At 37.8% G+C, this 16,835-nt stretch overlaps 1 protein-coding gene across 1 annotated transcript; it reads right to left on the bottom strand.

Moving 5' to 3' along the window:
• Nucleotides 1-14,556: 14,556 nt before the first annotated feature.
• LOC124887089 lies at nt 14,557-15,767 on the bottom strand. The gene is made up of 2 exons (XM_047396268.1): nt 15,498-15,767; nt 14,557-14,664 (listed from the first exon to the last, which is right to left on the bottom strand). The coding sequence occupies exons 1-2, from the start codon at nt 15,765-15,767 to the stop codon at nt 14,557-14,559; spliced, it is 378 nt and encodes a 125-aa protein (XP_047252224.1).
• Between the last annotated feature and the right edge of the window lie 1,068 nt (nt 15,768-16,835).

Genomic DNA, 16,835 nt, shown 5'->3' on the forward strand with positions numbered 1-16,835 from the left:
CTCTAAAAATATTTTAAATTATTATTTACTCACTTTTCCCCCCAAATCAAGAACATTCTTTCCTAAGAAACAAAACCATAGCTTTCAAGAAATCAAAGCCAATTCCAAGAATCTCTCCAAGAACTTCAAGAAATCTATAATCAAGGTATGTCAAGTGTTGATTCATGGGTCTTTTTCACCCATGAAGCTCAAGAATCTTTTTTCAAAATCCAAAGATTGTGTATTTATGAATGTTCATGATTTAGTTGAATTGAGATTCATGTTCATGTTGTTGTTGGATTTTGATTCATGTTTTAAATTCCATGTTCCAATGATTGATCCTAGTATGTTATATTTTGCATAATATTCATGATAAACCCTTCAAATTGCTAATTTATTTATGCAACTAGGATAATTAGATACCTTGATGATGGTATAACCAAAGCATGATCCACATGTGTTTGATTAAATGCCTAGGTGAAGGAAAAAGTGCCATTATAATATGTTAATATGAAATCCCCATTCATGTATAAGTTAATGCATGCCAAGTATTTGATAAAATGTCTTAGTAAATGAATTATGGATATATATATATATATATATGTAGCCATTGTTGTACTTTCGAACATATGCCATGATTTACTATTATACTATCGAGTCCTGGGGTATTTATACCCGACAATTTAGCTGTGAGCCTAATGCCAGTGTCATTTTCATGATAATCTCAGTCACGCCATGATCAGTAGAATTCAGTTAGTTACATGACTCAGGAAAACTCAGTAATCTTATGAATTCAGTCAGTTAACATCATTCAGTAATATTCTATCAGTCCACGAAACTCAGTGAACTCAGTCCAGTTTATATCTGTATAATTAGTTCAGTGTCTATTCAGTTGGGAGTAGGATTTAGCACTGATTGAGCCCAAGGATGAGGGCACACACTGACAGTAGAGGGTGTGACCCCATAGAAGCGATCCTTGCATTCCATAACTATGTAGCCAGTATGGGTTGAGATATCAATATTGACAGTTGAGGGTTGATGAGGTGAATTAACACTGCCAGATAAGGGTTCCACCATTCTCCTTTGGCGATACTGCCAGATAAGGGTCACTCACAGCTTGTCTTTACCAGTGGCGCGGTATTGACACCCTTCCAATTGGGGTTACAGATTGGACCCCAACCCAGCTATAATAGCTTATTAGGGGCATGTCAGTTAGATGACTCCTTCCCACAGTCTCAGTCTCAATCTCAGAAATAGAACTCAGATAGTTCTACAGATTTTAGGTCTGTAAGATACAGTCACTCAACTCAGTACAAAACTCAGCTAGTTCCATCAGCACCAAGACCATCAGCAATAGTCACCCAACATCAGTTATATCGGTTTTCAGTAATCCATGTTATCAGTATGTTCAGTATTCAGAATTCCCATGTTTCAGTTGAAGTTATGTTTTCATGCATGTATCCTTACACAGTCATGTTCATGTTTATGTTATCAGTCAATTATAGTTCATGCATATGAACCCCATGTATTCAGCCTACCTCACTTGCGTATCAGTACATTCTCATGTACTGATGCATACCTTTTTTGTGCTATGTTATTTTATACCATAGGTTCGGACTCTCGGGTTTCTGATTGTACTTAACAGCTCTTGTTTCAGTCAGCAGCAGTAGATTAGCAGTGATTCCTCATCATTCGAGGATGATTTATCATTTCAGTATTTAATTTACTTCAGCAGTTGGAGTTAGTTTAGGATATGTCCTATCAACTCCTTATTCGGATAATTTAGAGACTTTCAGACTAGTTAATAAGACTTTAGTATTTTCAGTTATTTCAGTTGTTTTGGTATTGTTATACCACATTTTGTATTATTATTATTCTTCAGTTTTGAACCTTATGGCCTTTCAACATTTTATTCTGTATTTATACAGTATATTATGTAGTGCTTAATTACAGATATCAGTCATGGATTATCTTGTGGTCCTTCGAGGTTATGAGCACCGTGTGACATTTTGATTTTTAGAATTGGGGCATTACAAACTTGGTATTAGAGCCTAAGGTTCAATAGAGTCTTAGAAAGTCTAAAAGCTGTATCTAGTAGAGTCTTGTGCATGGGTGTGTTGCGCGCTACATTTATGTACAAGAGGCTATAAGATGTTTTAGGAACAATTTCCCTTCTTTCAGTATTTATATCGTGCCAATGAGAATGAGCTCAAATTCTACTCTCGATCTAATTTGTTTCTCTCTTTTCATTTACAGAACATGACTCCCAAAAGAAGAAACGAGAATCAGTCAACCCCTCAGCCCGTCCAAGCAGATCCCTAGGATGAACACGTCTCTCATGCAGAGTTCAGAGCTGCATTCACTACTCTTGCTAATTTAGTTGCTGCTCAAAATGAACAGCCAGCTGCTGTTCCAGCTGACCTAGTGGCTAATATTGCTGCAGCTAGGATTTGGGACTTCACCCGTATAAATCCTTCATTCTTTTTTGGGTCTAAGACAAATGAAGACCCTCAAGAATTCCTTGATCAGGTTCAAAAGGTTATAGATATCATGGGGGTTACCGCTAGTGATAGTGCTGAGCTAGCTGCATATCAGATGTAGGATGTGGCTCACACATAGTTCAAATAGTTGAAAGCAGAGAGGGCTATAGATGTAGGGACTGTTGAGTAGGAGGAGTTTGCCACTGCCTTCTTAGATAGATTCTTTCCCCTAGAGCTGAGAGAAGATAAGGTATTAGAGTGTATCAACCTCAGGCAGGGTAACATGACAGTGAAAGAGTATTCTTTCAAGTTTACTCAACTAGCTAGATACGCTCCTCGTGTAGTGACAGACAACAGGGCTAAGATGAGTAAGTTTGTTTTTGGGGTGAATGATAGTATGTTCAAGGAGTGTAGGACCGCCATGTTGATTAGTGAGATACATAAATCCTAGCTTATGATCTATACTCAACAGATAGAGAAGTAGAAGATTAAGGAGCGAAAGAAGTGGAATAAGAGAGCTAGAATAGGTAGCTTCAATTTCAATCAACCTAAGTCGGAGGGTGGTAACTGTTCTCAATTCCACCCAAAGTCATCAATTCCAGCTCCTTCCTCAGCCAGTGCTCCAGTTTCTAATTCAGGGAGGGTAACAAAGGTAGGGCGCCAGACTTTAAGTCTCAGGGCAGTATTCACAGTGCCCGAATCAATCCTCTTTGTCAGACTTGTGGTAAGAACCACAAGGGTATTTTGCAGAGCTGGCAGTGATGTGTGTTTCAAATGTGGTAAGCCAGGCTGCAGAGTCAGAGATTGTCCTCAGTCAGGTTTTCAGGGTCAGCATAACCGTTCCTTAGCTCAGTTCGATCACCTGAACCAACAGGGTGCCACTTCCAGTGCCACTAGTGGGCAATACCTAAACAGATTATATGCTCTTTAGTCCTAACAAGATCAGGAAAATTCTCCTGATGTGGTCATGGTATATTACAGATCTTTCATGTACATATTTATGCTTTGCTAGATCCAGGAGATTTTTTTATCTTTTGTTACACCTTACATAGCAGTTAATTTTGGAGTCAATCATGAAATTCTAGTAGAGCCCTTCTCAGTCTCTACCCTAGTGGGTAAAACCATAATAGCCCGATGGGTATACAGGAACTGTCCAGTTAAGATATTTCAGAAAGTCACTTCAGCTGACTTAGTCGAATTAGAGATGACTGATTTCGATGTCATTCTTGGCATAGATTGGCTTTATTTCTGCCATGCCACAGTCGACTATAGAAATAAAATTGGACAATTTTAGTTTCTGAATGAACCTGTCCTAGAGTAGAGGGGTAGTACCTTAGTCTTCAGGGGTCAGCTTATTTTCTACCTTCGGGCAATGAAAATGATATCTAAGGGATGTGTCTACCACCTTGTTTGAATTAAGGACACTAGCTTCGAAACTTCCGGTATTGAATCAGTTCCGGTAGCGAATGAATATTCAGATGTCTTTCCCGAAGATCTTCTAGGAACTTTCGAAAAGGAAAATAGACTTTCGCATTGATCTTCTTCCAGATACCCAACCTATATCTATTTTGCCATACAGAATAACACCAGCAGAACTCAGAGAATTGAAAGAAAAATTGAAGGATCTCCTAAATAAGGGATTCATCAGACCCAGTGTATGCCCCAGGGCACACCAGTTTTATTCATTCGAAAGAAAGACGGTTATCTCAGAATATGTATAAATTACTGTCAACTCAATAAAGTCACAGTCAAGAACAAATATCTACTCCCCATAATTGATGACTTATTTGACCAACTTCAAGGTGCCAGCTATTTCACTAAGATAGACCTCAGATCAGGCTATCATTAGCTCAGAGTCAGAGAATGTGACATTCCAAAAATAGCTTTCTAAACTCAGTATGGTCACTTCAAATTCTTAGTCATGTCCTTTGGTCTTACCAATTCCTAAATGCTTTCATAGAATTGATGAATCATGTGTTCAAGCAGTACTTGGACATGTTTATTATAGCTTTCATAGATAACATTCTTGTCTATTCCCGCAGTGAGCATGATTGTGCAGACCATCTCAAAATAGTATTGCAGACTCTCAAAAATCATTAGTTGTTCGCCAAATTCAGTAAGTGCAAATTTTGGCTAAGGTCAATATCATTCCTTGGTATTTTTGTTTTCGGTGATGGCTTTAGAGTTGATCCTCAAAATGCTGAAGCAGTAAGAAAGTAGCCTCGCCCTGTCTCTCCATTATATATCAGGAGTTTCTTGGGTCTGGTTGGCTATTACAAATGGTTTTTTGAGATATTTTCGTCTATTTTATCCCTTTATCTAGATTGACTCAGAAGAAAGTTAAGTTTCAGTGGTCAAATCTTTACGAGAAAAGTTTTCAGGAGTTGAAGACTCGACTCCCCTCAACCCTAGTTTTAGCTCTTCCAAAAGGTTCAGATGGGTTTGTAGTGTACTATGATACATCTATAGTAGGTTTAGGTTATTCCCTCATACAACATGGTAAGGTCATAGCCTACGCCTCTAGACATCTTAAACCCTATGATAAGAATTATCCAACTCATAATCTTGAGTTAGCAGCCATAGTTTTTGCCTTAAAAATTTGGAGGCATTACTTGTATGGGGTGCATGTAGATGTGTTCACAGATCATAAAAGCCTTCAGAACATATTCTCTTAGAAAGATCTTAACCTCTATCAGAGAAGGTGGTTAGAGCTCTTGAAAGATTATGACATAAGTGTCCTTTACCATTCGGGCATGGCCAACATAGTTGTCGATGCTCTTAGTAGACTGTCTATGGGTAGTGTTGCTCATGTTGAGGAAAGTATGAAGAAGATAGCTCAAGAAGTTCATCATCTTGATCGACTAGGTATCCGCCTAGTTGATTCAGCAGAAGGTAACATATGGGTTCAGAGTAGTTCAGAATCATCTCTAGTTTTCGAGGTGAAGGAAAAGTAGGATAGAGATCCCAGTCTAGTCAAGTTTAAGAAATCAATCAAGGATCAGAACATTGAGGTTTTCTCCCAAGGAGAAGATAGGGTGTTATGTTGTGTTGTTAGGGTCATCTTTGTGTGCCAGGTGTAGATGAATTTAGGTAATGAATTCTGGAAGAATGCATGGTGCACGCTACTCGATTCATATAGGGGCCACTAAGATGTACCACAATTTGTGGGAGATATATTGGTGGAGTAGGATGAAATAAGATATTACAGAGTTTGTCGCTAAGTGGTCAACATGTCAGCAAGTTAAGATTTAGCGTCAGACGCCTAGTGGGTCCATGCAGGAGTTCAATATTTCCACTTGGAAGTGGGAAAAAGTGAATATGGACTTTGTGATGGGTTTGCCTTGTACTCATTATCAGCATGATTTAGTTTGGTTCATTGTAGAAAGGATGACCAAATTAGCTTATTTCCTTCCAGTCCATACCTCTTATTCAGCTGAGGATTTCACCAAACTCTATATCAGGGAGTTGGTCAAATTGAACGGTCTTCTGTTGTCTATTGTCTCAGATAGAGGTACCCAGTTCACCTCTCATTTCTAGAAAACATTCCAAAAGGGTCTTGGTACCCGAGTTCATCTTAGTACCGCCTTTCATTCTCAGATAGATGGTCAAGTAGAAAAGAACATTCAGACCTTGGAAGATATGATTAGGGCGTGTGCAATTGATTTCAAGGGTAATTGGGATGACTACTTGCCTTTGATTGAGTTTGCATACAATAACAACTATCATTCCAGTATTTAGATGGCTCCATTCAAAGCTCTCTATAGTAGAAGATGCAGATCTCTGATCGGTTGGTTCGAAGTTGGTGAGGCCATAGAAGTAGGGCCTAACTTAGTATTCGACACCTTAGAGAAAGTCCAGTTGATCAAAAAAAGGCTCAAGACAGCTCAGAGCCAACAAAAATTGTACACAAATGTGCGCAGAAAGGATCTAGAGTTCAAGATTAGTGATTATGTGTACTTAAAAATATCTCCCATTAAAGGAGTGAAGAGGTTCATCAAGAAAGGAAAGCTCAGTCTCCGATATGTCGGTCCCTTCAAAATTCTTAGTCTCTTTGGCAAAGTAGCTTATGAGCTCGAGTTTCCTTAAGATCTAGCTTCAGTTTATCCACTCTTTCATGTCTCCTTCCTAAATAAGTGCATAGGTGACCCAGCAGTTGTAGTCCCTATTAAGGTATGAGGAAATTCCAGTCGAAATCCTTGACTATCAGACCCGTAGACTGAGGAACAAAGAAATCCCTCTAGTCAAAGTTATTTGGCAGAATCAAACCATTGAGGGAGCTACTTGGGAAGAAGAAGAAGCAGACATGCGGACCAAGTATCCTCATCTCTTCTCTGCTAATTCAGACTCAACCCAAGGTAATAGATTTTCTTAAGTTCATTTAGCTTATGGTTCAAATTTCAGTTACAAAATATGCTTAGTTTTCGTTTCAAACTTGGTATATTTACCCTTACACATTCAGTCTCATGTTCATGAGTCAGTTCAGTCGTGCATTCATACATCAGATATGCATAATCAGCTTATCGTTACTCTCAATCGTGTATTCATGTATCGGCTCAGTCATAAAATCATGCATCAGATATGCTTGCTCAGTATGAATCTCAGTAATGTCAGTTAGGTAGTCATGTTTTAGTTGTTCATGCTCAGTATGTACTTTAGCTTATCGTTTCTCCCATCTCAATCAGTCTTATTCGAGGACGAATGTTACCAAGAAGGAGATATTGTAATACCCCGTACTTTTACCTAGCTTAAAATCATCCCAAAAATATTAAAGACTTGAATTAGAAGATGAATCCACTTTTATACATGTCAAATTTTCAAGATTTTGACTTTATGTTATGTGGGAAATTGAATAAGCTTTCTATCGATACCAAATTCTCCCAAATTTGACATCCGGGCGAAGAGTTAGAGTCATTTTTGTAAGACAGTGTGCCACTTGAGCCATCAACGCATCGCGAAGCATTCCAAAATAGCAATCGTTAAAATCCAGTGAGCCTCCATGATTATGGCGCATCGCGCTAAGGCTCAATTTCAGAGCTGTCAATTTCCAGTATACCAACGCAATTCCACCGCGTCGCGGTGCACTTCCAGTTCACAAATAATATAGCAACGTGATTCCACCGCGTCGCGCCATCATCTCAATTCTCAGTTGGCAATTTCCAGTGAGACAACGCGATAGCATCGCGTTATGCCAGCCTACCAAATCAAAAAATTTTGATGAAAAATAAATATTTCGTCCAGGGATAAATTGGTCTTTTCCCAAGGTTTTAACATGCCCAGATGCAGGATTTAATCCCTAAAAATATTTTAAATTATTATTTACTCACTTTTTCCCCAAATCAAGAACATTCTCTCCTAAGAAACAAAACCCTAGATTTTAAGAAATTAAAGCCAATTCCAAGAATCTCTCCAAGAACTTCAAGAAACTTACAATCAAGGTATGTCAAGTGTTGATTCATGGGTCCCTTTTACCCATGAAACTCAAGAATCTCTTTTCAAAATCCAAAGATTGTGTATTTATGAATGATCATGATTTAGTTGAATTGATATTCATGTTCATGTTGTTGTTGGATTTTGATTCATGTTTTAAATTCCATGCTCCAATGATTGATCCTAGTATGTGATGTTTTACATAATATTTATGATAAACCCAAATTTCTAATTTATTTATGCAACCAGGATAATTAGATGCCTTGATGATGGTATAACCAAAGCATGCTCCCCATGTGTTTGATTAAATGCCTAGGTGAAGGACAAAGTGCCATTATAGTATGTTAATATGAAATCCCCCTTCATGTACAAGTTAATGCATGTCAAGTGTTTGATGAAATGTCTTAGTCAATGAATTATGGATATATATATATAGCCATTGTTGTACTTTCAAACTTATGGCTTGATTTACTATTATACTATTAAGTTTTGGGGGTATTTATACCTGAAAATTTAGCTGTGGGCCTAGAGCCAGTGTTAGTTTCATGATAATCTCAGTCACACCATGATCAATTGAATTCAATCAGTTACCTGACTCAGAAAATCTCAGTAATCTCATGAACTCAGTTAGTTAACAAAATTTAGTAATATTCCATCAGTCCACGGAACTTAGTGAACTCAGTACAATTCATGTTCATATAATCAGTTTAGTGTCTATTCAGTTGGGATTAGGATTTAGCATCGAGTGAACCCAAGGATGAGGGCACACACTGACAGTAGAGGGTGTGACCCCTTAGAAACAATTCTTGCATTCCAGAACTATGTAGCCAACATGGGTTGAGACATCAACACTGAAAGTTGAGGGTTGATGGGGTGGATTAACACTGCCAGATAAGGGTTCCACTGTTCTCCTTTGGGGACACTGCCAGATGAGGGTCACTCACAGCTTGTCTTTACCAGTGGCGCGGAATTGACATCCTTCCAATTGGGGTTACAGATTGGACCCCAACTCAGCTATAATAGCTTATTAGGGGTATATCGGTTAGATGACTACTTCCCACAGTCTCAGTCTCAGTCTCAGTCTCAGAAATAGAACTTAGATAGTTTTGTAGATTTTAGGATTGTCAGATACAGTCACTCAGATCAGTACGAAACTCAGCTAGTTCCCTCAGCACCAAGACTATCAGCAACAATCACCCAGTATCAGTGATATCAGTTATTAGTAATCCATGTTATAGTATGTTCAGTATTCATAATCCCCATGTTTCAGTTGAAGTTATGTTTTTATGCATGTATCCTTACACAGTCATGTTCGTTATCATGTTATCAGTCAGTTATAGTTCATGCATATGAACCCTATGCATTCAACCTACCTCACTTGCGTACCAGTACATTCTCACGTACTGACACATACTTTTTTATGCTATGGTGTTTTATACCATAGGTTTGGACGCTCAGGTTCTTGATTACACTTAGCAGCTCAGGTTTCAGTCAGCAGCAGTAGATTAGCAGTGAGTCCTCATCATTCAAGGATGCTTTATTATTTCAGTATTTCAGTAATTATTTTACTTCAGCAGTTGGAGTTAATTGGGGACATGTCCCATCAACTCCTTATTCAGATAGTTTAGAGGCTTTTAGACTAGATATTCAAACTTTAGTATTTTCAGTTATTTCAGTTATTTTGGTATTGTTATACCACACTCAGTATTCTTCTTCTTCTTCTTCTTCTTCTTCTTCTTCTTCTTCTTCAGTTTTGAACCTTTTGGCCTTTCAACCTTTTATTCTGCATTTATACATTTTATTATGCAGTTCTCAGTTACAGATATCAGTCATGGGTTAGCTTGTGGTCCTTTGGGGTCATGAGCACCGTGTGGCATTTCGAGTACCAAATTTCGGTCGTTACAGACTATCTTTCTTGAGGATAGGGTTTGAATATTTTTGTCAAAATTGGGATAGCCATGTGCATTTCCAATTTTGCCCTTGGTCTAAACTCCTCTGCTAAGCCGCAATCGCACAGGTCTGGCTGCGATTGCAACTATGGGACCATGGTTTGCATTTGCAACTATGATCAATTGACCATCCTTGACCACCATGACAGCGGTCAGCGAACCGCGACCACGGTACCTGAGGCTATTCTGTTGCAGGTCTTCAGCTGCACTTTTCCTTATCCCTTTTGATCATTGTAAGATCCAATCCATATCTTTCTGTCTTTTCAAATCTATACCTGTCAAAAGTGGATATTAGTGCATTTACTCACGAATATGTCTCATTTATTCATTCAAATCAAGGCAATGTTCATGAATGTTGAGTGAGAATGAGTGATAAAATCACCACTCATCAACACCCCCAACTTAAAGAATTTACTTATCCTCAAGCAATACTACCTCTTACTATGAGACACAATCATTTATGCCCAAACTTTATGTCTCAAAGGCCATAATGACTTCAACTTTAGTTGCATACACAAGTAGCTCTATGCACATGTGCTAGGCTAATTTCATTACACCCCTCATCATAAAACGCAATACCCAATTATATATAAGACTTTAAAGAGCAACCAAGCAACAAACAACCAATAATCTAGAGGTAGCTCTGTTTTTACAACAATTAAGCTATACTTCATTTGCCTCATTGCTTGGGAGGTGACAAAAATCACCCACCTCAACTTACTCGCATGCCATTCTCATAAGAAAGAAAATTTCCATACACCAAACTACCAACTATGTAACAAGAAATTTTAAGTGCACAAACTATCTCTTTCTCTTACAAAAGAAATATCAATGCAACAAATGTCATACCATAGGCTTGCCCCTATATTCAATCACTACTACAAAGAAAGTAAATGGCCGGAGATCTCAAAGGACTTTCTAAGCTTGTAACGTAGGTTCGGTTTAGGGTAGGATCTCATTTGGGACAACACGACTACACCCTCCCTTGAACGTCTATATTATACTATTTAACCTGCCTTTTTGACTATGGGCCACTCCTCTTTGTTTTATCTCTTTTCATATGCCTAGTTTTTGCTTCCAATATTTACCCTTTTTTTTTTTTTGCAATTTTCATGCAATTCTTTCCTTTGTTGAACCCTAGCTTTTTATAGTCATTTGTTTTCAATGGTTAAGAACTTAGGCATTTTACTAACAACTTTGTGGCCCTATACTTACTTCCATCGATCTTCTCACCCTCAACTTAGTATTTTAGCCTCAAGTTGCATTTTTAAGTACAAGGAGGGTATGGTTTAAAATATGGATAAAAAGAATGGGTCACGGCTCGTAATATGGTTGACAAAGAAAGTTACAAAGGCTCAAAATGGGTAAATAGTGATTTCACTTATGCATGGGCAGGATTTTCAGGCTAGAGTGGGTTTGCACAATCACAAGGATGGCCTAAGATTATAGTTAACCACATATGGCATGCAAAAAGCTCACTTGCTCCTCCCGTGAGAGACAAAATTGGAGTATCTATCATTATTTACAAGTCAAAAACTTATGGAGTAAAAAAAAAGAAAAAGTTTTATTACAAAACTACTCATGTTCATGCCCTTGATTTTTGAAAATTTTTGGATAGAGGGGGTTGTTCATTTTACATTAACACCACATACAATTTGCTAAACTATGGCCACAACCAAACCTTAGCCGCACATTTTGGCTCAAAAGGGAAAACTACCCTATGGCTACTCAAACTTCACCAACGGTGTATAATGTGATTCCAAATCAACAATACTACAAATTCAGAATTCCCCTGCATCTACGTCTTAAAACCCAAACACGACACTTTACCCTTAAGAATGTCGTCACTCAATCTATCATTGGGAAAAGTTCGACCATACCATTATTAAAAGAAATGAAAAAACCAAAAATGAACTCACAAAATTTCCATGCTTCACATGTACTAAGTTCAAGTATTTCAAACCAATGAGTACACACAAGGGTAGGGCCACACCTCCAACTAAAGAGACTTGTAGTGACCTTACTACATAACATGAAAGCAAAAAAAGGGTATAAAGGACTCCTTGAAATCACACTGATAACCATGTGGAGGGATCGACACAGAGGAATGATCACGGCCTAATAGGGGCAATTGCGTTACCGCAATCGTAGATCGTAACTCGCGATTGTGGTAACTGAGGCCATCTGTTCCTCTATTTTGCCCTATTTTTTTGCATAGCTGCTACACTTCTAAACTTGTTTATCCCCTGTTTTTGGCTTCCAACCTTTCCAAAGCACTAACAAAACATGAAAATTATGCGAATTATTTTAAAAACATATAAATAAAAATATAAAAATAATAGGTTGCATCCCATTAAGTGCCTTATTTTTCATTGCATCACGACGATTTTTATAATCCTCATTTGTGCCTTCTCTTAGAGGATTCAAATCTTTTTCCCAACTTTTGATCATTTCATATGTAAGGCTCAATGGGCAAAAGTAGGGGCATGACGACGCATGTTCTATCACACCACTTCAAAGACTTGAACCGTTTACCCAATTTTGTATCAAACTTCTGTGTGGGTTCATTGGGAAATGGTGAGAGCATAGAAGTCCACTACTTGGACATCGGTCTTTAATATTCTTGGCCTTCAAAATTGGGGGTTTAGCATGCCCATTTAGAAGGTCAAACTCCAAAATATAAGGAACTTGCTCCTTCTCATCAGTATTAATCACTTACTTAGGTGGCTTGAATTTCATCAAATCTACCAAGCATAATGTTGAAAGGTGGATAGAATGGGGCCTTCTCCTTAATTTTAGAGTTGCATTCCATTGGTCATCTTCACCCCGAAATAGGCTACAATCTTCATAAGTGATTTGCCTTGATTCTTCTTGAGACTCTAGCACTATTTCTTTTATTTTGGCTTCTTCTTCCTTATTTGATTCAGTAGATTGGGAAGTCACTGAGGAGTCCTCACTACCAAGATCATCATCATTGCTTGGTTTCTTTTCTTGATAAACCTCCTTTTGACAAATGGGCATGGTTTTGATGTTTGTAATAATTATGTCCTTGCCCAATTCCTTTGCCTTGACATTTGCCCTTTTAAACACCCCAGAGTATTTATGCAAGTCTTGTGTACTCTCCCCAGTTGTAGTTGCCTGATCCAAAATGGTTTGAAACATTGCTTCAATGCCAGTGGATTCGATTTGTTCCTCCTCTTTCTTCTCTTCATAAGACCTATCAATCCCACAAGAAGAACTATTAATTAAGTTAGTATATTGGGGGGAGGGGGCATTTGGACAATCACTCCAATATCCATCTTGACCACTACATAAAGAACACCTATACTCTCTATAAGATCGATATGGTGAATCCATCTCTCTCCTGGGATCATAGTCACAATCTCTCATAAAGTGTGGTACGTCATAATATAAACAAGGATTGTCAAGATAGGACTTCCGACTACCAACGTCATATTTGTTGAAAGATGCCATAGAGAAAGGTAAATAAAATAAAAAGCTATCTACAAAAGAAAATCACAAACAAATATTTACAAGCTTGATTTCAAGCAAGTAATCTAAAATTTCAAACTAACTCAATACGCCAAATTATTCCCCGACAATGACACCAGTTTTGATAACACTCAACTGACACATCAAATTAAGTACAAGGAGGTCGTCACCAATATATTTACCCAACTTTAGAGTTAGGGCCCAATCCACGAGGAACAATGTGAGTGGCGATCAAATTAATTTGAAATGATAGACACAAGTTAAATTCAAACAAATGGTACAAAAAGATAAAATAGGGAGATAGGCTCCTACACTAGTATTTCTTTTTGTTTTTTATCTAGTATAAATTTGGGGCTACAAATAATTAGAGTTTAACAATTAGGTATGGATATTGGGATTATGCACTACTAAGGGAGTGATATGTAGGTGTTAGCAATCAACATCAATTTAGTAAAACAAATATGGGTAGGTTAGGTTATGGATTTTGATGTTAGGATTTCAACAAAACACCAAACTTTCACCCATTGATTATTTTGAATACCTAATAGGTATGTCCAACAATTGGTAACCAACCTCAATATAAGGATACCTATTTCTAGGATGATACCCATGGCATAGTCAACCTCACATTCACCCTTATGTCTAAGATAGTAAAAATTTAGCAAACTATACACATAATTGTCTATCATTGCTTTGGTCTCCACACCCCTATTTCGAGGATGATATAGATTACTAAAGTTCACCATAAACCCTTCTTTTGAAGATAGTCTTGAACTTTATAAAGCTTGGAGCTTTCACTCATCAAACCCATGTGGGTATTTGGGGATTTTACCCATTAAATCCCAACCAACATAGCATAGCAATGATAAAACCCATAAACATAAACTACCAAATGGATGCTAACAATAACAACCCATACACACTTAAACCCCTATTAATACATAAGACTAAGAGGGAGATTTAGCTACACATAAGATAAATAAACATAGATATACCCATAATCTCCATTGAAATAACTTGTTGAAGATCTAAGCAAATGTTATTTCAAACTTGGCTTTCCCACAATATCAACAATGGAAGTGAGCAAAACTTCCACTTAGAAAGTCTCCAAAGCATTCTTCACCCAAACTTTATACGATACTTTCTTCTCCAAAAAATGGAGGCTATGAAGTCTAGATCTAAAACCTAAAAATTTGGGGAAGATAGAATGTCTTTCTTAAGGATAGTGTTTAAGTCTTTTTGTCAAAATTAGGATCAGCCATGTGCATTTCCAATTTTTCCCTTGGGCTGAACTCCTCTGCTAAGCCATGATCACGCAGGTCTAGCTGCAATTGCGGCTATACAACCACGAATTACATCCACGACCACGATCAATTAACCATCCTTGACTGTCGCGATCGTGGTACTTGAGGCTCTTCTGTTGCAAGTCTTCAGCTGTACTTTTCCTTCCCTCTTTTGATCATTGTAAGCTCTAATCCACATCTTTCTATCTCTTCAACTCTATACTTGCAAAGAGTGGATATTAGTGCATTTACTTATGAATATGTCTCATTTATTTATTCAAATCATGGAAATGTTCACGAATTTTGAGTAAGAATGAGTGATAAAATCACTACTCATCAACTACCTATCTAGTTCATGACACACACATAGCACATAGTCAAATCACCAACTACTACCTATCAAGTTTATGCAATTATTAAAGTAATTATCATGTCCCTAATGGTAATGCCATAACAGGATCTACAAAGTTCACACAGTTCTAAAACACAAATTTTTGGAGGGGTATAAAAAATCAATCAAATCATGACTACTACCCTGAATACTTAAAAATCTCCTAATTACACAGAACATCACGATATAAAACACAATATGCCTAAATATACTGGCTCTAATAGGAACAAAACTCTGAGAAAAAAGGCACGTCAACAAAAGCCCCAAGAGGACATCAAGACCCATAAGAAGCCCCACCCCCAACTAAAAATCTTGCATTATCCTCAATGCATCCAACCAAAACAAGAGAGTTAGGAACATATCGTGGCACCATAGGTATGAAGATCCGATGTCAATCACGCAATACGAATACAAATAATAAAATAACTTGGGTTGTCTCCCAAGAAATTCCTAATTTATTGCAGCAGAATGATACAGTTTCCTAGGCTACTCAGACATCTCCTAGGTCTATCTCAGCATAAACTCTAACTTCTTTCAAGTTTTCCATGTAGTGTTTCACTCGCTGCTGGTTCACTTTAAATGGGACATCACCATCACGCTTTACCTCAATAGCACCATATGGGAACACCTTGACCACAGTGAAAGGTCCGGTCCATCTTAATTTCAACTTGCTAGGAAAGAAGCAAAATCTTAAATTGTATAACAAGACTAAATCACCGAGTTTGAATATTCTTTTCTCGATCTTCTTTTCATGGTACAACTTCATTCTTACTTTGTATATGGAAGATCTATCATAAGCACGGAGCGGGAATTCATCCAACTCATTCACCTTGCTAAACCTTAAGTTTATTGCATCACACCATTCAAAATCCAACCTTTTTAATGCCTAAAGTGCCATATACTTATGATCAACCGGCAAGTGGCATGCTTTTCCATAAACAAGATGATATAGAGAGGAACCTATGATAGTCTTATAAGCTGTCCGATAGGCCCACAGTGCATCATCTAATTTTCTAGACCAGTCAGTCCGATTGGCATTCACAGTCTTTGCCAAGATAGACTTTATTTCTCTGTGGGAGACTTCCACTTGCCTGCTTGTCTGAGGATGGTAAGGTGTTTCCACTTTATGCCTCACACCATAACTATCGAGTAGGGCCTTGAACAAGCGGTTGCAAAAGTGATGACAACCATCACTAATAATTGCATGTGGTGTGCCAAATCTAGAAAAGATATTTCTCTTTAGAAAAATGGTGACACTTCTGCCTTCATTGTCTGGAAGTGATACTGCCTCCACCCATTTTGATACATAGTCAACCTCTTCCAAGATGTATCTCATGCTATAGAAGATCATAAATGGACCTGTGAAATAAATCCCCCACATATCAAATAGCTTCAACTCCAAAATAGGTGCATGGGGAGTTCATGGCATTGAGAAATATTTCCTTGATGCTGACATTGATTACAGGCCTATGCAAAATCAAGAGCATCCTTGTAGATTTTAAGCCAATAAAATCCACACTGTAGAATCTTACGGGCTGTCCATGTAACACTATGATGACCCCCAACTGGTGATGAATGACAGGCCTCTATAATGCTTATCATCTCCACCTCTGATATACATTTTTGAATTACCCCATCAGCGCAAACCCTAAACACATATGGCTTATCCTAAAAGAATTTCCTCACCTCATGCATAAATATCCAACGCTGTTAGAAGGACAAATCTTTTGGAATGAGATTACTTGACAAGTAGTTGGAAAAATCAGCAAACCAGGGAATCAAATCATAAAATGCCGCTAACACACGCTCATCTGTAAAATCATCATCTATCTTA

This window comes from Capsicum annuum, chromosome 9 (genome assembly GCF_002878395.1).
Source record: "Capsicum annuum cultivar UCD-10X-F1 chromosome 9, UCD10Xv1.1, whole genome shotgun sequence".
In the NCBI taxonomy this organism is placed as follows: domain Eukaryota; kingdom Viridiplantae; phylum Streptophyta; class Magnoliopsida; order Solanales; family Solanaceae; genus Capsicum; species Capsicum annuum.

Coding starts and splice junctions, on each gene's coding strand:
- LOC124887089 (XM_047396268.1), bottom strand. CDS start 15,767: ATGAAGTTGTACCATGAAAAGAAGATCGAGAAAAGAATATTCAAACTC. Junction 14,665..15,497: donor CTGAGATAGACCTAGGAGAT/GTCTGAGTAGCC, acceptor GTGGTTGTATAG/CCGCAATTGCAGCTAGACCT.